This window comes from Papilio polytes, unplaced genomic scaffold, assembly GCF_000836215.1.
Source record: "Papilio polytes unplaced genomic scaffold, Ppol_1.0 DF822845.1, whole genome shotgun sequence".
Classification (NCBI taxonomy): domain Eukaryota; kingdom Metazoa; phylum Arthropoda; class Insecta; order Lepidoptera; family Papilionidae; genus Papilio; species Papilio polytes.
Genome location: NW_013526359.1, coordinates 5,510,734 through 5,535,348, shown reverse-complemented (window position 1 = coordinate 5,535,348; position 24,615 = coordinate 5,510,734). Strand labels below are relative to the sequence as shown.

Here is a 24,615-nt window from a genome sequence, read left to right as displayed (position 1 = left end):
TGTGAATTTGTCCAATACTTTAAGACATTCTTGTAAAAATTGAAAGAAAAGATTTACATTATACATATCAATGTTTTTTTTTCTTTTATACCGGTCAAGTGCGTATCAATTGGCGCATAAGAAAAGGTTCTGTACGGTAATAACGTCTACAAAAACATTTGTTACAAATCAGTAGTCATCGATAACAAAGGAAATAGTAAATTTCCCAGCATTTTTAAAGAACCTCCGACATTTTACGTCACATAACTATACCTTAATAATAGTCAAAATTTTAGCTAAAATGAAAAATGTTTTTTTTTTTAATATTTATTTATAAGTTAAACACTGGTATAGTATTTTATAACTTTTTCTATCATAAACTATTTCATTATATCGTATCCTCATTAATAGTTTGAAATAGGTTTTAAAAGCTTTCTACATAGCGTTACGAAGGAACGTAGAAATGTTTCTAGTAGCGCGCGCAGTCGAGTCCTACGCGGCAGTGGTCTGCAGACGTTCTACCGGACGCTCGTCTCTAACGGATCTGTTTTTAAATTTAAATCGTGTTAATGTAAATAATTTCCCATGACGTGTTACCGTGGAAACTTTTTTTGAGTAACTTTTGTAATGTGTTTTTAGGTGATTTTTTTTTACCAGAAATCTTGGTAACTACCGTCTTGAAGTTTAGGTAAGTTTCACGCTTGTTTTTTTCAGTTGTGTTTACGTTTTTTGTTGTAATATTTGTGTTATTAATTTTATGTTGTCAGAAAAAAAGTAAATTTTAAAGCTTTAAGTATTTTTTGTTGCCGTTACATTTAAGTTCGTTTAGAATTATGTAATTGCATTATATTTTAAAATATTTTTTTACAGTAGCTAAATTAATTTTATTTCTTTAGGTAAATTCATCGTTCGTGTTGCATTTATATCGAAAACATCATTATACAAGGAAGTCGGTGCATTTTTTTACTTCTATTTATTTTTTTGGAGTCGTTACCCTTTTTTTATTTAAACAGAAAAAGGTATAGGATAGGACTACAACATCAGGCAGAAGATTAATGCATACTATCGAATGTGGAATTAAAGGTTGAATTTTCTGATAATTTAGGAACGCACCACGCCTGTAGTTAAGTGGGAACCCTTCCATTTAGAAGAACTTTGTTGAACAAGTTTTAAAATATTTATGAATTTATCTTAGCTTTTTTACAATAAAAGAACTACAGCAATCAAATGGATTATACAAATATTCTGTCGTTTTCATTTGTTTTCGTTATTATATGTGAACTAAATTAGTTCAATTTACTACATCTACGTAAATAAGGTTAACTGAAGGTGTGAAAGCAAAAACCTTTTTAGGCATTACGTGACTCATAGTCGTGTTTAAATATAGAATTTTGTAACACTAGTTTTACATATAACTAACTACTAGACCTCACTAATTACAGGCATTCATGATTGAACTAGAAAAGAAATGTATTGCGGTTTTAATTAATTTCGGTATTCAAAGAACAATTAAGTTAATAAAGCAGCCCATTCGTTAATGACTAATATTACGTCTTAAAATTAACTGTAATAATTTTATTACGAGTAGTATACAGTGTCTTAAAATATTTTAATTATTTTAAATTGATAAACAATCGTATGTAACAAGAAGGATGTTACTTAGGAGTTTGGAGGTACACGGGTAGAAGTAGACCTAGAAAGATATTGGTGGATTGTTTAAAATCTGAAATGAATAAGAAGGGAGTTATGACTGAGATGACGGTTGATAAAGTTATTTGGAGGATGAAAACCCGGTGTGCCGACCCTACGGGAGTATGAGAAGGTAGGGGGATGATGTTATCGACAAATCAAAACGACTGAACAGTTTTTGACAAAGATGGACTGGGACGTCGGTGGAAGTGACAATGCATTAACTTTTGTATCGATTTCATAGGTTCAGCGAATCGCTAATGGAAGTTACCATGTCTGCAAATGATTAATACAAACTCCATGCTACTATTAACAGTTTTCAATATTCTTTTTAAAGGTTTAAGTAAAATTTTTTGAAACAACCACTATAATGTAGCTAAAGCAATTGATTTGTTAATCACAATATTTTTTTAAGGTGACAAACGAGCAAGCGGCCACATCAATCCGCCAAAATGTCTTTCGAAGGTCGGCGATCATTAGGGCGACTTGCGTTCTTAGAATTGCATTAGAGTTTCGGAAATAAAAATTACTCGCGACGCACTCTCTTAATTAAATACTTTGAAATAAAAATATTATAAACATAATGTATTATAAAATGGTAAATTTAGTTATAGCGAGTATTTCGTGGAATTCTATATCTTCTGTATTTAAATGGAATGATGCCAATTTTCAAACATAGCTTACGTAACTTATTCGATTGATCAAGTTTTAGTATACAACTCTGAATTATACGACAATTTTTTACTACAAGCAATAAAATATATTGTAAAAAGATTTTAGTGGTGTCATTAAAATCAAATTAAACAGAGATCGAAAGAGCTACTATAAAATCTAAATAGATTCTTATTAGAAACTTGGTCAGTGTAAATTTTAGGAATTTTAATATTGGACGATTACGTAAATACTCACTAAATAGATACTGGCTATCTAGCCTATCTATCTATATAGATATAGTTACTGGCCGGAAAGATAGATATCGTCTTACGGAGGGCACAGTATTACTCTTCTATATAATATCTATTCTGGCCCATGTCCAGCAGTGGGCAGACACAAACTGCTGCTGCTGCTGCTGATGATGATGATGACGGTGGTGATAATATCTATCAGCCGTCACATGTCTTCTTCACAATTTATCTATACATTCTTCAAGCTTAATGGTTTGATTGTATAAATTACTAGCTATCGCCCGTGACTCCGTCAGCGTCACATTAAAAAATTAATTAGCCAATAGCTTCTTCCAGGCTATGCTCTACAACTATGCCAAATTCTATTGAGAAAATTCAGCAGTTTAGGCGGCAAACTCTATCCATCCAAACTTTAGCATTTATAATATTAGTATGATAAAACATTTCAATATTAATTTACACACGTTCTGAATCAGATTATTTGCATCAGCAGAGTAGATTTGTATCTAATTCTATTGTCAAATCATGAATCTATCATCCAATAATGATGTCAATAATCGGGATTATAGACCAAGATAGTAATTAGTGTATGATCTCATGAATATAAATGATGACTCATTTTCATTGCCATTCATATTAAAGTTAGGTCATCGTTTACCTAATCGTGTAGAGGCACGCAACAATTCGGTTACTAAAATATAGTTGTAATATTAATTAAAGTTTGTCGAACCGGTCAAAATGCGATGCGATGCGTTACGATGTTCGTAAACTGTTAAAATACATTAAGTGACATTTGCTATTTTTAGTTTTTGCCTGCGTCCTGGTCTGCGCAGAATTAAAAAATAGTATGTGTGTACTTCCAGGCTATGTTCTCAAACTCTAACTCTAAGAAACATTCATTAATCCATCCACCTAAACATTCGCATTTACAATATTAAAATTCATAATATAAAAGATCAAAAAGAAATACTTACGCAATCAGTAAAATTTATTTCGACCCTCTTCAACGCATGACCAAAAAACTGTCAATCAATTACTCTGTGACACAGGTGCTATAGACAAACTGTCTCCTCTGTTTTAATATAATCTTTACAAATTTGAACAGTGCCAGCTTGTTGAAATTAGTTTGCGAGATTTCGAGGAAGTGACCTAATATCAAGACCCCTTGATTGGATTCTCAGCTTATATCAATATTTTGTCACTATACTATATCGAGTGATTTAAAATTTGAGATTAATATTAACGTTATCAATTTTACTTACTTTACTTCTGAGTGGTAACTCAGAAGATTTTAATATATCTTGTCCGATAACAAAATGGAGAAAAATGTAAAGGTAATTTAAATCTGAACTAATTTCTTGTTGACAGTAACGATCTAAATGTCTGGCACCTCATTATAGCGACATCATTTGTCCCTGTCGCCGGGGTGAAGCAAAATCAGATCTTACAAATAGTAAAAGTACGTCTATTTAATTTGTAAGAAATTTACTCCAAATTTAATAGAAAAGATAATATTAATCTATACTAATATAATAAAGCGTTAACACACACTACTTTGTGGCGTAAGAAATCAGAAATAACATATATTTGAATAACCATTTCTTTAATCAAAATCCTTACACTTACGACACTCTTCAGGCTATTTATTTTCACTCTATCAGAGTAAGGAGGTAAATAAATTGGAAAAAACCTTCATGTGTGAAAGAGACTATAAACTATAAGCTGCCAACATTAAGGAAGCAAGGTTATTATGGTAACGGTAATTTTGTCAATTGCATGAGAATTTGACAAATGTACACAATAAAATAAAGATTTTATAACTTCATGCGGATAAAGCCGCACGGGAACAGCTAGTTATACTAATAATTTTCAATGTAACCGTGTGAAACAAAGACGTATTATTAAAGGTATGAAATACTTAAGCTTATAGTAAAACCCAGTCAGTAGAGATTACCAATTTTCATTTGGCGTGATCTTTTCACACCAGTCATATACCATTGTTTATTTATATGTTAAAATTAATTAAAACGGCCATTGATGTCATCAAATTGGATTATTCGCGTATAAAACAGGGCTTTGAACGTTGATTTAATCTGGCTCATGTAAATTCCTTTACTTTGTATTTTACCTAGCGTCCCGAATATGTTTTAAAAAATAATGTGCATAAAATCTCGTACTATGACGTCACAGAACTAAAAAATAATAAACAGTAGTCCAATTGATATTAGTGTTATTCTCTTCAAGCTCAGGTATTTTTCTAAATTATTTTAAGTAAACAAATGAATATTAAAAAGTCATAAGCGCCGCTTACAATCATTTAGATATTATTTTTTTTATTGGAATTTGGAGTTCAAGATAAACCTTATAATTTAAGGCACTGTTACAAATTTATATGTCGTTTCGAGATTCGGTTTTAAGTATTAATGAGTTGGTTTTAACTGTAACAACCTTAGCCTGTAGTACAGTTCGATATATAAATATGCTTCAAAAAAAGTATGGTTGACACAACCAGGTAGAGAATTGAGCTTAAATACTCAACAACTTCATGTATTTTGTAACAATACTACAAAGCAATGGCTGGACAAGTTATGAGCATCGGCTTAAATAGACGGGATATGTTTTGCACTGCAAACTCCACTCCGGTCGATTGAACGTGAACTTTTATATTGCAATGCTGGCTACCCGCTCTCAATGTCCCTTACTAATCTGCTCTATTACGCTTTATTTGTTGTCGTATTGTTGATTGGTATTTGGTACATTTCGATATCGTACAATCGAATGGAGATTGGTTAGAGAAGCTGTTCGTGTATTGACAGTTTTTTCTAACCGTCGGTTTCTAGGGATATTGTCATTATCCCCATACTCTGGTGTTTGTTTCGGTAGTAGAACCTTACGATTATTTCAATATTTCTAGTTTATACAGGTATCTTTTATTAGATTCTTGCTTTCACCCGCGACTCCATCCGCACGGAATTTAAAAACTCCGTACCTACATATATGTTCTTTCAGATGATGTTTTATATTTGTGCCAAATTTCACATCGAGATCTATTGAGCGGTTTTGGAGAAACGCAATATCAAAAATTAGTAAGATAGTAAGACTAGTAAGTTATGAAATACTAGGTTTTTCGCGCAACTTCGCCCGCGGCAAATTAAAAAATAATAAAACTATGTCATATATTAATCACAGATAAATTAAAATACAGACAGATAAAATAAAATTTAAAATCGCCCCAGTAGTTTTTGAGTTATAACAATATATAGAAAAATACAAATCTTTCCTCTTTAAAAGGTACAACAGATTGCAATCTATAAAGTTGTTAGTTTTAACATAGAAATATAAATTCACATACATACTTTACAGAATTTATTATAAAAATAGATATAAAATCAAATGTGTCAACTTCATAAATGTATCTTGTGAAAGGAAAAATATATCAGTATTTTTCAAAACCGATATTCCTTTTAAGGGCGTTCACGTATCAAATACGTGGGTGGATTTATGTGGGGAAAGCAAAGAGGAGGCAGGAAATGAGTTGTTTTAAACGCTTTAGATGTGTAGATAGTGAACTTATCGAGGCCTCAATTTTCCGGCTGAGTTTTGGAAATATTTTCTCGTAAACGAAAAGAGGATAGGTATATTATCATAAAATATTCTTTATATTTTAAGAAAAAGAGAATTTTCGTGATTTTTTTCTATGTTTTATTTCTACACTAGCTGTTTGCGTGCGGCTTTATCTGCATGAAATTATGAAAACTTTATTTTATTGTTTACATATGTCAAATTATAAATAGCAAATGTCAAAATGACATGATATGATAAACCTTGGTAATCTTGCTTCCTTGATGTTGGCAGCAACTTATGGTCTCTTTCCCACATTAGGGTTTTTATCCAAAATATTTACCCACTAAGTTTAATGGCGTGAAAATATATAACCTAAAACATGACGTAACTGTAGGGCTTTTTATTAAGATATAAATTATTCAAAAATATGCTGTAATTGCTGACATCTTAGGCAACAAAGAAGTGTGTGTTTATGCTTTATTATAATAGTATAGATATTAAAATACTTGTTTTGGTTTGGTATTTCATGAAGTTTGTCGTAAAATAGTACCTATCCTTTTGTATCAAAACGTAAATAATTTTCCTTTATAATGAAATAAAATTTTAGCGAACACAATATACAAATAAATCGTACTAATAGTATATTAAAGACAGTTTGCGAGCTGAACTCTCCGGGGAAATTATTCTCGTTTTAGAGATATTTAAAGCTTTCCGAACGCTTTGTTTCGTTCTTTATAGGCGAATATTATTGCGGTAGTGATAATTATTCTTTTTTTTTTAAATAAAAATGATAAAAAAACCCCGTGATAAAGTAAATAAAAAGTCAAAGTAAAGTTAACTAAACAATAACTAGTTTTCGTTAAAATATTTCTGCAGCATTAACAATGTTTAGGACCATTTTCTAGCATTAAAAAGATAACCTAACATTAATTACATCACACAATGATCACAGGAGACGATTACTAAAACGAAGAAAAAGTACACCCAGTGTTACTATTTTTAACTAACAAATGTATTGAATAAATAAAACCTTCGAAATATTAAACTGGTGACCTGATTTATTTTTGCGTATACTTTTATACAAGACAATACAATTTGTCAAACTGTTCTCGGCGACAGTAAATATTGATTATATTGTTTCCCGAGAGTACTAAAGACGGATCTAATATAAGAAGGGGACCACAAAACAAGAGCAACAACGTTTCCTCGCCCTTCAGTTAATTAAGTTAAGGAACTAATCCGTCCCCTTCTTATGCGAGGCCTTCAGGAATCGGGAATGATGAATAAATACGTAATACTACGAGTATATTCTGTCTTTGATAATTTGTACTAATTTTTACGTTGATTGGACGACTTATACTTATTGTACTATTTCCAGGTTAATTAGTAAATAGGTATTGAAGTCTCCATCTGTGCATACCTAAGTTAGGAGTGAAAGAGCTTTAGTCTTCCACGATAACGTAATGCTGGTAGATTGACTTCACAGATGTCTTTGAATTTCTTCGCAGATATATGAAGGTTGCATAACTTTTGGGATAGATCATAGACGTGTAAATTTTGGTCCGACACGCTACGTAGATGAAGTTTAATGCAATTTATATGTAATTTTCATGTATACACTTTAAAACTAACGGTGTTCCTAAAGGAATATTTAATAATTTCCCTTGATCTAAGTTGTCTTTTGTTTTATAAGGATTATATCTGTCTAGGAAAGTACGCCCACCTTTCACTAAACTATCGCACAACTATTATGCGATAGTCGTTTGTTTCATAGTCCATTCCACCGTTTAGTTACACAACTAAAAATAGGGTAGTGTCCAAATCTCCATTTAAGCTCATAGGAATCAAAGCGCGACAAAACAGTCGTGGGATCGTTAAGTCAAATGTGTGCGCGCGCTCAAATTTAAACAAACCCAAAACTTGGGGTTACAGTTAGTATATATCTATATTAATAGCACCTAATCTGACCGCTATCGGAGAATAAAGTCATGTCAAGGGCTGTTTAAAAATGGCTCGAAGCCTATCTACAAATAATCTAGAGTCTATATTCGATAAAATATGAATAGAAAAGTTATATCTGTGACATTTGAGTTTTGCGCTTTATGTAAAGAACAAACAAAGGATAAAAATTCCTAAGTGGTAATGTTTAAACCAATAAAGTGCAATTAAAGGTTATGTTACGTCATGTCACTTTTTATACACTTTTACTCACAAAACCGACCGATAGCAGTGTCTCACCCACTGGTGGTCAGATATCCTAGTTTGACTATACTATGTATTTGATTACAAGACAAATGACTGCAAGAAGGGATTCCATAAATTGCTTATTTGACATTTAAGAGAAAAAGAAAATTACATTTTGAGAGCGAACCCAAAAATGTCGTATTGTTATCAGTTGTAATATATGGCTGCAAATATTTTTGTACAGTCGGTAGAAACGTGAATAACGTACATTATCTCAAGGTCCATTGAATCTTGTTATTTGGCAACGAAGGAACATATTTTACGAACGATTATACGATTGTATATCAGAGTTAAAGTACAGTCAGCATCAAATACTCGTACATGGAAGGTAGTAAAATATCATTGGTCGTAAAATATTTTTTATACATTTTACGTTATTTTTAATGAATAAATGTGGGAAGATCGATAAAAATAATCATACTGAGGCAAATATTAGTAGAATGAACTTGAAAATCGTATTTTCTACACACTCACGGATAAATACCGAAACATTTAAATAAGTAACAGCGTCTTAAATGATAAAGCCGCGTTGAGACTTCAAATTCCATTAACATTTTGACGACTATCAGATTGTACGAAACGATGTTAAAAATTCGTTTCAGTATTCGGCTTTATTTTAATAACATGTTCCTTAAAATTGAAGTCAGTCTTTCATATTGTGCATCGCATAATGGCCGGTGGTCATCTTTGTAAACCATGTAATATATTCTTTTCTCACTTAAAAATCTAATAATAATTGCTATGTTTATTGTGTCTGTCTCACTGTACCTACAAATTCGTCTTTAAGTAGCCATTTCGATACATTGTGCTCTTGGAATAATGCGGGTCACGTTTGAGATGTTTTTGAGGGCGTAACAATAAATGTATTTTGATAGTAACTTCAAAACATACAAATCACGTTTTGGAAAATGGTTATTTTTTGTCTATTCTTTATATGTCTTCTTTTTAAAAGGTTACTTCTATTAAAAAACCATCTCCACTAGTAGTTTAAAATTATTTCTATTCTTAAAATAAACGACATTTAAAACGTTTACTTAGCATTTGAAGGGAGATTCGTGTAAAAAGGGACGCAAAGTGTCAAATAAAGGATTAAATTTTCAAAGCCGGCTTTACGTCTCGTCAGATTTCAAATGACAAATTAGGAGTAACTTTTCCTAAAGACATTCGAAGTGTTATTTGAACCCCTTAATTTTTTACCTTGTCTCTTTTATTACCAGTGTAATTTATAAAAATGTAACTTGAATCTTTTGTTAAAATGTTAAAATCTTTAAGGTTTAAAATGAAAAATGCCGATTTCATATCTGCTGATTTGATAATTGAAGGCAAAAATCCTAGTAACTATTTGAGTTTAATCCTAGTTTTTTTTCCACTTTAGGATACCATTTAAGGCAAAACGCTAATCACATAACTTCGTTAATATTTGATTAATCAAGCTACGTTGATCTAATACGAATTTCTAATTAAGAATGTAGGTCACACCAGACCTTTAAACGGAGATAGTTCCTAAATTAATACTCGTGGACGTTCTGCAGAGAAGGTTAAATCATTTATTATTAATTAATTTCATATAGAGTCGTGTTTTGATTTAAAGTCACTTGAGAGGCTTTATTATTTAAAACATTTGTAATACAATTCACAAGAGATGAAAATGTAGTTTTGTTTCGGCCGTTACCGTCTTACTTTAACAATAATTTTGTTACAATTTAGAAGGTCGTTTGAAGGGCCAATGAATAAACATTGCTGACAATGATGTCTATGACAATGATTGATGTCTAGACATCTGATATGGACTAGATGATAACTACAGTCCATGTTCTGGTTATCTGGTCAAGACAATTATGGGTTAGGGGCTTTAGCCGTCCTTGGGTGAAAATTCTTTTTGGATCCTATACTCTTTTGTTTGATTATAATGATGATAAAACCGTGATAGTCTTTTCAATATAAGAGGAATAGTCATAATGAAAGACGTAGGTACACCGAGAGATATAAACGCTCACGCGTATTGTTTTAAAGTGCTTTTGACGTTCAGTTAAGTCGCAATGCGGTTATATTTCACTCCCCTTGCCATTTATCATTTATCATTCATTCAAGGATTACAAAAGAACACATAAATTATTCCGCGTTACGGGAATGTTAATAGGATTATTGTTTATGTTGTCTGTTGCCGACGTGTGTGAGGTTTCAACATGCTATGCGTATTCTACTTTTGTATGCTCTTTTTAGTACCAATACAGTGTTACTGTTTAAAAATTGAATCGATTGGTATTGTACAGGGATAGTATATCATTGGCATGCGAGAATTAACATATTAAAATTCAATATGTTCTGCGAAAACTAGTATTAAATATATAAGGAGCTTGCGCGAAGTGATCACTATAATGATATATCTACCCAATAAAATTATTTGATGGCAAATCTATGGTCATTTTAAAACATAAAAAATGGCACTTGAATACGTAAATGTTTGCTACTCCTGGTGTAGGTTAAGATAGAAGTTACGAGCAATATGTAAAGGCAGAAACTAGGTAAACGAAAAACATGATCTTGCAATTTTCTTATTCTGTTGAAGTGTTATTTACTGATGGATATTGTAACATTGTATTTTAAACTAGAATCTCCGATATTCAGCGTTACCTAACAACAACAGTTCAAGAACCTTGGCTTGAATTAACAGAGGCGTTGAATGTTTACAAACTACTTTGAAATACTCTTAAAGTTTACTAAACAAGCGTAAGACCGCTACGAATTGAAGAATCCATAGTGATGAAAGACATTTTCAATTTAAAATGATACATCATTGATCTTTGATTAGTTGTTGATAATTTATAAAAGAAACATTTACTGAGACATGATTACATAACAATTACACAAACTTTAAATAGCTGATGTACACAACTGTACAACGAAAACTTTTAGGTTAGAAACATCTAAAAATATACACGTTTTGTGCTACATTTTTGGTGTCAGGAGCGGATATTTAGGTAGAATAATAAAAGCCAGTTTTATGCAAATTTTACAGAGTACGAAAATGTTATTTATTGTGACTATGAAAGTAGAGGAAGACGAATTCTAATATTTCTGATAGAAAGGTAGGAAAAAACAGTACACACTGTGACTAAAGTGGAGAATATCACTGATGATAAGTAAATCTACACAGGCTCGTTTTAATGCATTTGACTGTACCATAGATACAATCTAACAAGAGGTGCTGATGCAATTATTTGACTATCATAGTTTACAAATGTCTGTTAAATGTCTATTTCCGTCTATAACAGGAATAGCTCATGATTTATATTACGAAAACGTTGCCGAGTTAATTTTGCGCGCGGATGGACTTATTTCAAGTCCGCCTCGGTTTCCACACTTCAAACATTGATTGAGATACCTGTATCGCTAAAAATGTTTGTGTAGATGTATATTTATATTAACAACGCTTTACTTTTTACACGGGAGTACGTGGGCACAATTACGTGATGCTTGCGTGGTACGAACGTGCATAAAATGTTTTACGTTTCTAGTACTTTATTGGGATGAATGAAGAAATATTGATAGAGTAAATTTACAGAATGAAAAATTCTAGGAAGTGTACCTAAGAGCTATATTCTTTATGTTAATGTACTAGAATGACAGAAGAAATGGCGATTATTAGAACGAAGTCTGCATGTTGGTCGATTATTAAATATTTTTTGGATAGATTTAATTTATATTACAGACTCAAACTTTCGTAAGTGTAGCAAGTGTAAGAAAAGATAAGTTTTTATTGAACATATCCATAAAACCGGGACGCGACGACATGAATTCCATTGCATCCCAGACCTCGGGCGTAATGGATTTTCTATATAGTTTACTACGCAATATCAAGGAAATGAATAGCATTCCTTGGTTATTAAACTCACTAAGGTCTCGAAGAGGTCGATTTTACTTACGACCTCGGAGGCTATTCTCGTTCCAACTATTCTTGAACACTTAGGTTAATGGAATTACTTAGATGGATTTAAAATGTTAGGTTTCATCACTGGGAATGCCTTTTATTATTGTGAAACAAGCATTTTTAATCTGTATTACTACCGAATAAATATTCAAATTAATCTTAAAAATGTCACTTCATTCACAATCTTATTGGAATTTGGATTTAAACGTGGCCTTATTATATAACAGGTAACATAAGTTTTTAAATGTCGTTTATGTATTTGGTAGTACGCTAATATGAAAGTTTAAAAAAACTCTTGTTAACTTCGCTCAGTTATCAAATTGCGTGATAAAAAACGTCGCCGTATGAACAGAGTATGAAAAAGCATTTGTTCTATTTCAAAGCTTTTTATCGAACGTTGTAAAACAGCAAATGGAAGCTAAATACCCAAAATAGAGTAGAAAATTCTGAATAATATGCAGGATTCGGAGTTCTCACCTTCCAAGAGTATAAATTAATTTAAAATATCTCCCGTCAAAATTTAGCAACGCCTGCATTCAAGACAAAGTTCCACTTTGCACCTTTCCGAAGCACTTGCCTCTTACGGGAAAGTTTTCAAGGTATACCTTCATATTTTGTGACTGACATAATTTTAATTAAGCTTTGTAGGCAGATATTGAGCATAAATTATCTAATTTTTTTTTTTATAACATAAGGTGGCAAACGAGCAATCGGCCACCTATAATCGCCAAAATGGCGAAGCGACCGCTGCCCATAGACATCTGCAATTGTAGATGCGTTGCCTACCCTTATACGACGGAGGAGGAGACGCACATAAAGAGGTTATTTCTCCTTCCTATGCATCTCCTCCACCGTCAAATCCACTTCCTCTTTCCAACCTCTCCTTATAAGAAAAGGGTGGTAAAGAGAAAGGGACTTAAATTGGGCCTCCGGCACCACACTCATCAGACGAAACACGGAATTGCTTCCATTTCATTTCACGCCTGTTTCTGTGTGGTTGTGGTATTACACCGGGCGTGCCGGCCCATTCGTGCTAAGATATTAAAGCGGGCACTACCACTGTTAATATATAAAACACTAATTATTTGAAACTTTGTAAATATTTATGAAAACGAAACTGACTCTTTGGGTGCCGCCTTCTATCGAAGACGACTATATGGCAACTTGAACATTTGACACTGCAAATCTAAATAGGGAACTCATTCTCTAGGGTACTAGAACACTGGCAAAGAGTTTTACTCAAAATATCTGTATATTTGTAAGTCTTCTTTCTGTATTTATTTACCATATTACAATGCATATATTAATGCACAAGCTTGAATCTGCAAAAGATCTATTTACGTTTCTAATTAAATTAATGAATCAGCAAAAAAAAACATCCAAATAGATTTTTATTTAAATTAAAATTTAGTTTACAAACGTAATGATAACCTAAACAACTTAGAAACTGATTCGATTAATGCAAACTTTATCTATTTAGAGTTATTGCGTGTAGCGCGTTAATTGATTTGTTTACTGAACACTTAAGATGTTTGTTCTATAAACATGCGTCTTGGATGTTGCGATGTGATTTCTCTTAGAATTTTTTGTAAAATTATAATAGAGTAATGTTCACTATTAAGAGCGTCGGTGGCTCAGTGGTTTGAACACTTGACGTGTAATCTACAGATCTTCGGTTCGAATCCCGCCATGTACCAATGTGATTTTCGATTTTTCGAATTTTCATATGTACATAATTTACCCGACGTTCTTACGGTGAAGGAAAACATCGTGATGCGACCTGCACATATCGGCGAAGATATTCAAAGATATGTGTGAAGTCAACCAACCCGCACTTGGCCAGCGTGGTTGACTATGGCCTAATCACCCCGTATTAGGGTAGGCTCCGAGCCCCTCGGTGGGGACGTATAATGAGCTGGATAGATGGAATGTTCACGAGACAATTGGAACTATTTTATAGTATAAGCTAATTTAAAATTATTTTTTTATTCACTTACGAATACATTATCTGCGACTTTTACAACTTCTGGGTATATTTTACCTTTATCTATTTTAAGAATGTCTTTATGGAATTTAATTTGTTCTATGCTTCTCCTGTTTTTTTTTACTTAATGGCCTCTGTTTGCATTGAAGAGGCATTTACAGATTCACCGGCCTTGAGGTGGCCGAGCGCAGATGGCGCTTAACTTAAACCTCGTTCATGAGTAAGGTTCTCCTGTGAACAATGAAAAATAACCGCATTTCTTTTGTTTCAGGTTCCGTATGCCCGAAAAAATACATTAAAAACTGTTTTACTATGACTTGTCGCACAATTCTGAGACAGTGGTAAAGATGACGTGTCCGTTCCGTCGTGCGTCATCCCAACAGCAGTTCGCGAATGGAGCTAGCAGTAAAAAGCCAGAGCTACGTTCGCGACAATCGTCCATACATCTTTCTGGACCAGATGAAGATGATGCGGAAAGGAATACGCTCACATTAAAGAATTTGAGTGAAGCATTACAACTGTTAACAGCGCCATCGGTGAGTTAAATAAATAAAGAAATTCTTTTGCAGATCAATAACTAGTTGGTTTACCCTATCATGTATTTCGATATAACAGAGTAAATGAACTAGTTATTGACCGCTAATGATTTAACATTCTGTTCTTCAGAAATTTGTTTATTTATAAGTACAGGTATTTAGAAAGGTATCTTACTAAGAAATAAGATAACAGAGGTTTTTATTATTTTGTTCATGGTATTTTTATCAAAAGCTTTTTCAAGGAATTGTTAAAATTTGTTCAAAAAATTCTATCCTTGAAAATACCATGAATTTTTGTAATTGTTTCTAATGATGAAATATTTTCGTCTCGTAATCTAGATATTTCATAAAATTCAGTTAATTAGTACAGTTCTACAAAATATCCTATCCAAGGTAAAATGGATGTTAAGTTTATTAATTTCTTCAGATCCTATATTATCTGATTAGAAAATACAAATAAATATGACATATTCATCTATGCATTTGTGACAATTTACTAGCATATTACAATTTAATGTTTTACCATTTAAATTCAAAGTGTTTTAAAAGATGACAGCAATTCATAGCTTAGTTTTTATAGTTACTAAAGGTCTTATATTATTAATATTTGAGTTTTTGGCTATCCAGTGTATACTCGTATTAATTCGTTATTGTATTGCTCACAATTCGGCGAAATATTTTATGATCCAAATACTTCCGTAAGTCTTCGGAAATATGGTTTCTGATTCCCCCTCTCCCTTAGGAATTTATGACGCCATTGTATCCCTGGAGGATCGTCAATTTTATTTGAGACATTCTTTATGCCGCATAAAGATAGAACAATAGTGTTGTTTAATATAATAAGGCTTTGATAGCGAGCAGTTAAATTTTATTGTTGACAAAACTTGGGCATGATATTTGATATTATGTTGGCAATAAAAAGAAAAATCAAAAATAAAAGAAAACCCTTATTGAAGGTCAATAATTGATTTTTAATGGCAAAATTGTCACTTTAGATATGAAAAAAATCTATTATTATTTAAATAAGCAAATTATGTGTTATTAATAAAGAACGAGGTTTATATAAAGTCTATTTTTCTATTTTACCGATACAAAACTTCTACATCTAAATTCGATATAAAAATCACTTAGCTTAGTATCTATAAAGTATGGTTTTCTAAGTGAATTTCAATACTAATATCGGATGATATCTTTAATATAGATCAGATATCTACCATATTTGACTCAAAGCAAACATGAAAATGGGAAATATTTTCATGTTTGCTTTTATAATATAAGTAGAGATTATGTTAACAAAGCTGGAACTAATTGTTAAGTTTGTTACACGCACAATGTGTGCTCACATCTAAGTTACATCTAAGCTTACAACATCGTTACGCGAACTGATAACTTTTGATGGGGAAATTACTTCGTCAAGTTTGCAACAGTTGTTTAAGCTCTTCAAGCATGTTTCCTGTACCCTTATATTAGCAAACTTTCGACTTTAATTTGGAAGTAGACAAAGCTTTTTTTTCTAATAAGAATACTTGAAGCTACTTTCAGAGTTGAAGCCTTTTAATGGTTATTATAACTGTCGTTGTACATACTATATTTTTAAGGGTCAATTTATTCTGCTTGATATTGCATCTAAAATGTTATTTTATTACAAGGAATACATTTTTTGGAAACTATCTCGATTATACATTTATTTGTGACTAGCTGTTGCTCGCAACTTCGCCTGCGCAAAATAAAAAAAAAACATAGCCTATGTTATTCACAGATAAATTAACTAACGGTAAAAAAATTTAAAATCGGCCCAGTAGTTTTTGAGTTATTTTAATACGTACAAAAATGCAAATCTTTTCTCTTTATAATATTAAGTATAGGTATAGATTTATTTTTATAAGTGTTTTATGATCATTTCAACATAAAACCGATGAGTGAATACATTTTAACACTAATGTATATTTTATTAACATTTAAAATTTCATAATCCAGTCTAAACAAATATTTAATATCGTTCTTGTGTCAATAATGCGTGAGTTACGCTACAAATATGACGCCTTTGAAAATAGATTCAGCATAAACTTAAAGTAAACATATGTTTGCCTTGCTGCAAACATGCTCAGTTTATCCGACGTGTTTATACTTTATGGAAATGTTTTAAATTGAAAACGTAGAAATGTTTCCTGGAAACGTTAGTTTATATAATTTATTACTATAAAATATCCTAGATATTTAGGTAAGTTAGATAAGTTCCTGTTTAAATTATGTTAAACACTAATTAGGGACTTTTAGTTAAATAAATTCTTTGGCATATTAGTATTGAATTTTTAATGTTATAAACCATATATTTAAGCTCACTAATTTTATTCAGTTTTAACTCAACAATTGGGCTATGCTCTTAAAACTGGCGTGTGTATAGAAAACTGAGAACTATTCAGTTTAACTGGCAGTTAAAATTTTACTTAGATACGTAGCACTAAATTGGCACTGGAGGTTTCTAGTGATGGCTTTACGTTCATGACTAGTGGTCTTTTGCAATGATTATATATCCTATCTGTACTATGGTCATTATAATTCGACAAAATGTTGAACACCTCTGGAAAGTAAAGCTGCAACTTTCAACAAAAGTACAACTCTTCATTAAATCACTGTCAAAACTCAAATTTGTCTGATTCCGAGTTATAGGCAATCGCAGTTTTAATTAATTCCATGAATAACTTTTAATGATTTATTGTATTTACAATGGTCCGATATTAATTTGTTTTGCGCCGAAACTTCAAACAAAGAACGACCTTTGTGAAGCATAATTGCTTTCACGCAATAAAACGATCATTTCTAAATAGCAGGTTCGCTTCGTTATTTCACATCGGCAGCCTTTAATTAATAAGAAATTATTTGAAGGAAATTTTGGGGAACAGAATGAATTGATTTGTAAGCAAAAATAATGAGTAGCTTCATTCTTTAAGCAAAAACTGATGCGACATAAATTTTCTATAGTTATTTATCTCTTAAAACCATGTTATTTATAAGTAGAAATTAGAAAACAAACTAACTATGATACGTTAATATATAAACCGTGATATAATTTAATAATTATAATTCTACAGGCATAAAATGTACCAATGTGTTTTTCTAATGGCAGATGTAAATATGTACCCGACATTTTTACGGTGAAGGAAAACACCGTGGTCCAAACTACGCCTATCAGCGAAGACATTTAAAAGATATTGGTAAAGTCAATCATCCCGCTGTAAGTCAGCAAGGTTGACTAAGACCTAGTCATTCCTAACTCAGGGTAGGCTGTGTGCCAGTTAGTAAAGACGTCTAGAAACAGGATGATGATTATGAAAAAATAAAGGTGTTGAATCCAAAAAAAGGAAAAAGTAATAACCTTTAATCTTCAAAGATAAATTAAGCCGATCCTATTTTGTATCACGGTGCGCAAGTAATCATTTATTGTGTCAACATATCCGGTCCATTAGATATCCGATATGTTTTGACGCAGGATTCTTTTTACTTTTCTTCAAAGAGGCTTCGTCTCCTTTGTAACGTAATCCCTCAGTTCGATCACTTAAGGTGTTGAGTTACGAAAAAGGTACGATAGAAGGAACAAAGAGTAGATAACGGTAGAGAAGTTTCATTATTTTAAAAAGTGGCCATTCTGTTTTTATAGTTGTTGTAATCTTCATTATACTTAATGTCGATGGTAAATTCTTAAACTGCCTTTGAATTAATTTTCCGTTCTTGTTATTCTCACTTTATCTATCTAAATTTAGAATCGGTTATAAACTGAGTACTCAAGATATTTTGGGAAGCTTAAGCGATGAATTATAGTTGCCTGTCATGTTTGTCTAATTGATAACCGACGTGAAATGCGTTTAGATCCAGAATTACGTAAGCACAGCTCATAAACATTATTTCCATATATTTATTGACTAGCAATTTCTAGCAAAATATGCAAGTGTATACAAAAATTTGAGAAGAATAGAGTACAAGAAGTAACACTTTGAATGTATGGTATTTTTCTGTCTTCTTTTATAAGAATTATTGAACAGAAAATACTTTTTACTTAATATCAAAGAACTTTAACGTTCTCGTGAGTAATGGTTGCACACGTTTCTGGCATCAATGTGCTGAACAATACAATAAAACACATTCTACTTCATTTATACTGTAGTTTATATTGACAGTAATGTATTCAGGTCGTGTGGGTCACGTAACTGCTAACATTAGGACATTATAAAAGATCTTGTTTAAAGTAACGATACATCTTTCGAATTAAAGACAGGGATTAGGCAATTAGGGCACGAATAAGGCGTCATCCGCGGATCAAGATTATGGCCATTTCTTAAAGATAGAATATAAATGGCATTAATAATTATCATCATTTTCATCAACTTGTCCTTGTCTCTAAGAAGGGTCTGTACAAATGTGATGCTCTTCCATGCACATCTATCAGCCCGTTATATCTGGATCAACTCCTTTCTTAAGCAGTAGTCCTATCTCTACTTCTTCAGCAGTTTGATTTTCAAATAAAGTAAAAAGAAAAATGGCTTTATTACAGAAGATAGTCTTGGCACTAGTCATGTTAGAACACCCCAAAAATTTCGTAGCCCATTTAACTGTTTAGTTGCTCAACTAAAAATCTAGTAGTGTGCACAAACAATATTTTTAACCTTAAAATAAATTTATTTAGTTCCCGCTGAGCCTCAGACACGGCACGTATTCCTACGGCTTCCCGTTACGAGGCACGAAGACTGGAAAATCCGCTCAATACGATATTCATTGGATTACTTGCCTTTGATCTCGATAATGTAGGGATGAAAAGTATTTGATAATTGCAAAAATAACGTCAAAAATAGATTAAAATAATTATTAACGAACTCAAACTTGTTTAATGATTAGATAACGAGTCTTATGGCGCAGATTTTTTGTACTAAATCTACGCTAAAGGAACCTTCTCGCATTCTTCTTTGTCACCCTCCGGTTTCTTATTCCTCAATATTGATTACTAGGAATTGGTCCTTTAATGACCTTCTTTTGTGTCAATTCAACAGCTTCTAGTAGAATTAACAAGAAAAAATTTTCACAGTATAATTGGCGAAAGTTTGTGCTAAAAATTGTTCTATACCACTGTTTATTAAATTTAAAATACTAGGTAGAACATACCAAACGCTGCTACGTGATCCAATTACCTACAGCAGACCCTTTTATATCTGGCGAGCCTCCAAAAGTTTTTACGTGATGCTTAGCTAACCTTTTGTACGATTTTTGTTTTTTCGTTTAGTAAATAAATATCTTACAATGTACTCTTATATCTTTTTATAAATACTAAATTATAAGTTGCTAAAGAACAAAATAATTTTGCAGTTTTTAGTTTTATACAATAATTTGAAGATATTACTAGTCTTATTTATGGTCTTTCATTTCATTTTTATCTTTTCTATTTCCGCCATCTTGGAGCTAATGGTCGCGGTGGCTAGAATGGGAATATAATATTTGTTAATAGAAATCTAACAATTATTATCCTAAAATAAATTTAATCTTCGTTTTACTTTTTTGTGAATACCGTCGATTACAGAGACATGACGCTGAAATGTCATTTTAACATAAATAAAAAAATACTTTGTAAAATGTTAATTTGTAGTTAAGAATTAAATGTAAACGGTTTGTTTAGAATGATTGCCTTCACGCTGCGGTGACAGCATTAACGAAGAACCAGGCGGAGCATTATGACAAGTACAATTGTTTGTAAGTATCTAATATTAATATAAATAATTGAAATAAATTCATAAAATTCCTTGGTATATAATAGCTTATTAACCATAGCTATAATAAGAAAACAGTATTGTAAAGAAGTGTGAAAGTTGGTACATTTTTTTTTGTCTAAATTGCTTTATTGTTTGAAATGCTTCATTGTTTTATATTAATTTAATTACATTTCATGGAAGTCTTGGCTCCAACACTAGGTTGCATCGCAGGAGCCAATCCCTTCCCTATTATAGGAAAACAATTAGTTCCTAAATAAAAAGGACAAAGAAAACAATTCATTTTATCTAATTTTCTAAGCTATGTAGAAATGTCTATTTCATATTTCAAAGAACGTTAAATAAGCTGCATTTAGTTATACATAAATTAATTAATAACGTTATAAATTCCACTTAATTTAGCTGTTAATTAATAAACAGCTCCATTTTATACAGACGAAGATTGCCCGATGACGTAAAAACATGGAAAAATTACGCGTATTTAGAAGAAATATATGACGCAGTCCGTGCTACTGACAGTGAGTGTAATTTATATATTTTTAAAACTAATATTAAAACCATGATAACTTTGTAATCACAAGATTTGTACTTTATTCTGTAATTTGTACTTTTAATTTTAATCTTAAAATCTCTTATTTAATATTCCGCTCAAGTTTAGGAAATGAATAAATATTTGAATACGCAATATAATTTCATTAGCATATAATGTTCCTCACATCCATGACTCACAATTGTATGGAACATAACTGCATTATAACGAGGCCTATATTAAGGTTATGAATGGCTTTATTCACCACTGATTAAATATCATATTGTCTATCACATTGTCTTATGAAGTGTTCGAATCTTTTGTTTGACTCACCACAAAATTACTTGACTCAGTCGAGTAGCTGTGTGATCGAACAGTAAAATTATTATAAGTTCACATTTCTCTGTATGTTAGTTAAACATTTCTCAACCACAACATTTCTCCATAGGTTTAAATACAGAAGATTTCATGGCAAAATTAGGAGAATACCTAATATTAACTGCGTTTTCACATAACTGTCGGTTGGAGAGAGCGTTTAAATGTCTTGGGACGAATTTAACAGAGTTTTTAACCACACTGGACAGTGTACATGATGTACTACATGACCAGGTACGATCATTATTTTCATTATACGCACTTAATAAGATGTTAAAATTAATTCATAATCTGATGGAGAAATAAGTATGTTAAAATTTAAGAAAGTTCCATGCACATTATGCAGGCCACACACGTTAGATTTGAATGACGTTTTAGACCATACACGGTTTACTTTGCAAAATCCTAGCGTGTAAGTACACGCTAGGATTTTGCAAGTGCCAAAGTCCAAATATATGTATTATCGAAAACAGTTATGCGTGTCGATTCTGCCTAAAAACCTTAATTTGACATGCATAATCTAATGTGTAAACGTTATTTAGTAAAACGGCTAAAGTAATTGTTTTGAGTTTACTGTTAACGTTAAGAGTTTAAATGTATATTATTCCTTCAGGATGATGTTCTCAAAGATGAAACAGTAGAGTACGAAGCTGCGTTTGTTTGTACGACATCAAGAGGGAAAATCGAGTTGTATCTGACAACAGAATGCGAGCCTGTCGCTTATTTATTAGTGGGAAGTCTTAAAGCGATTGCGAGAAGTCTCTACGACACGCAAGCGGACATAAGACTGATGAGTTACACGAACGACCCAAGGAGATTCAAGTTTGTATTGCTTTAGATTATCTGTACTGTGGTATTGCACTGTCGAAACACTTCCACTAGAACATTATTGTCTCTCGTCTTGTCGTCTCGGTTTTATTTTTAATAAAGGAAGGGTTGAAAATATGGATAACTAGATTACGCCTGCTACTCTCTCCTAAATAGTCTAACAAATATCCATTCATCTAAACGTTCGAATTTATATAGAAAGACTATAATTGTACACAGTGAAGTTTTAGGATTAGTAAAACTGAGATAAACTAAGTTTTAACACACGAATTTGTCTGTAGAATGTTACGGATATTTCAGTACTTTTAAGTTATTTAATTCCATCATAACATAATTATTATTTGAATAAGTTCGTAATATAAACTAATAGAACATTTTTAAACATGAAAATACGTCATAAAGAGTCATTTTTCGCTGTAAAGAGCCAAGAACACTGGCTGCATTTCCTCGCTAAATTGCTGTACTTAACTTTAAAGCGAGAAAACAGCCTCGCCTTCGCCCCCGCCTCCGCCTCCGCCCCACCGGCGTCAATGGCGAGTTACGAATATTGTTACGCCAAGAGTCTTTTACATTGCAAATTCTCTAAAAACGTTGTTCATTTTTGCTAAAATAAACTCACAAAAATGTAACAAAGTTCCATATGACAATGTTGTAGGTTTAACTGAAATGTTTTCTTTTTTCAAAAGGTCGAGTGCTTACTCAAATCAATACTCAAAGTATCAATGTAACGTTTGATAAGTGATTAAAATATAAGTTTCCTGGTTCCATATGAGATCTGAGTCGTATTATAACGCAAAGCACCGAATATACAAAATTAACTTACGTAGCGCAGTCAAAATATGACCTAACTGGTTGGACTTCTAACAACGAAACTGTTAAGGTCATTGACACCATTATATTGAAGTAACTGTTGCTCACGACTTCGTTTGCGCGAAATTAAAAAATATAGCATAAATTACTCAGTGCAAACGCAGCTTTTTAATGGTGGAAGAATTTTTTAAATCGGCCCAGTATTTTTTGAGTTATTACAATACGTACAAAAATACAAATCTTTTCTCTTTATAATATTGGTATAAAATTTATAGACAAGGAATCAAAATTCATCAAGATTCTCTTTACAGATATGAGATCAAAGCTATTCCATTACAACAAAAACCCATCGGGAATAACAGTGAGGTGACAGGTGACAGCGCATGTGTCGCGTCGTCCAGCAAAGTAACAGACTTGAGGATCGGTGTTGCAAGCTTCTGTAAAGCCTTCCCCTGGCATTTCGTTACGGACAAACGACTAGAACTCGTGCAATTAGGTAAGTGTACATTTCTATTTTAATTGTATTAGTTACCATGTTCTGTCAAAATATTTAACAGTACTGTAAGCTTGGGTTTTATAGACGCTGGTTAGTAGAAGTGTTCAGAACCCTGAAGCCCCATGAATAAAAATTCAAGATCAAATGTTTCTAAAATGACTTCCTTTCGTTTTGTATATTACTTTAAAAAATTGTATATTATATAAAAAATAATTATTTTTTTTATTGTTAAAAACTAAATCAAGTTGTAATTCTTATTATTAATTTATACAAACGATTTATTTCAAAGATTATTTGACTAATAAACATTTTCACTAAGGCCTAGTCACCCCATATTAGGGTAGGCTCCGAGCCCCTCGGTGGGGACGTATAGTGAGCTGGTGATGATGAAACATTTTCATGTATTCTCCAATACTTTAGTCATTATGCCAGTCTCGTTAAGTTTACGAGAAATTTTTACTATTAGCTATAATTATTAACGGCTTCTCAAGCGATTTGCTCGAAATTGGATTAACATAATAACGCCTCGAGGATTCCTCGCTTGCTCCGACTTCACTTAGAATTAGCATTTTTCTTGTGCCTTGGGCTTTTGTGATTAATGACCGAGAGTTTTATATAAGAAAATCAAAATGAAATGGTAATACAAATCCATTTTAATCCAAATCGAATTATATTAGCTTCTGCTTGTGACTTCGTCTACGTTCGTCTTCGTCTAGATTAAAAAAAAAATTCTGTATCATCCAATAATAACGTAGTTTTCTAATGTTAATAGAATTTTTGAAATCGGTCCGGTAGATTTTAAGTTTATTCGTTACATACCAAAAGATAAATTTATATGTTATCAAGTATAGGTTTATGCTACCGTAAAATCGACCAGTCTGTCAAGGCTGCAACTATATAGAAAAACTTTTTAATAAAAAAACAAAACCGACTTCCAAACAAAATACACGAAAAACAAAACAAAATGCACTAAAAACAAAACAAAATACACC

The 24,615-nt window shown here is 31.9% G+C and overlaps 1 protein-coding gene across 2 annotated transcripts in view; it reads left to right on the top strand.

Moving 5' to 3' along the window:
* The first annotated feature begins 479 nt into the window (after positions 1-479).
* Positions 480-24,615, top strand: part of LOC106105603 (head-specific guanylate cyclase) — a 36,901-nt gene continuing 12,765 nt past the window's right edge. Inside the window, exons 1-7 of one of the 2 annotated variants that reach the window (XM_013286014.1) lie at positions 480-667; positions 14,568-14,832; positions 20,495-20,568; positions 21,021-21,103; positions 21,563-21,723; positions 22,103-22,311; positions 23,439-23,623. In XM_013286014.1, coding sequence (XP_013141468.1) covers positions 14,644-14,832; positions 20,495-20,568; positions 21,021-21,103; positions 21,563-21,723; positions 22,103-22,311; positions 23,439-23,623 — 901 coding nt within the window. In that variant the 5' untranslated portion in view covers positions 480-667; positions 14,568-14,643. Of the gene's footprint in view, positions 668-14,567; positions 14,833-20,494; positions 20,569-21,005; positions 21,104-21,562; positions 21,724-22,102; positions 22,312-23,438; positions 23,624-24,615 lie in introns of both variants that reach the window. The other variant, XM_013286013.1, reaches the window with a different exon arrangement.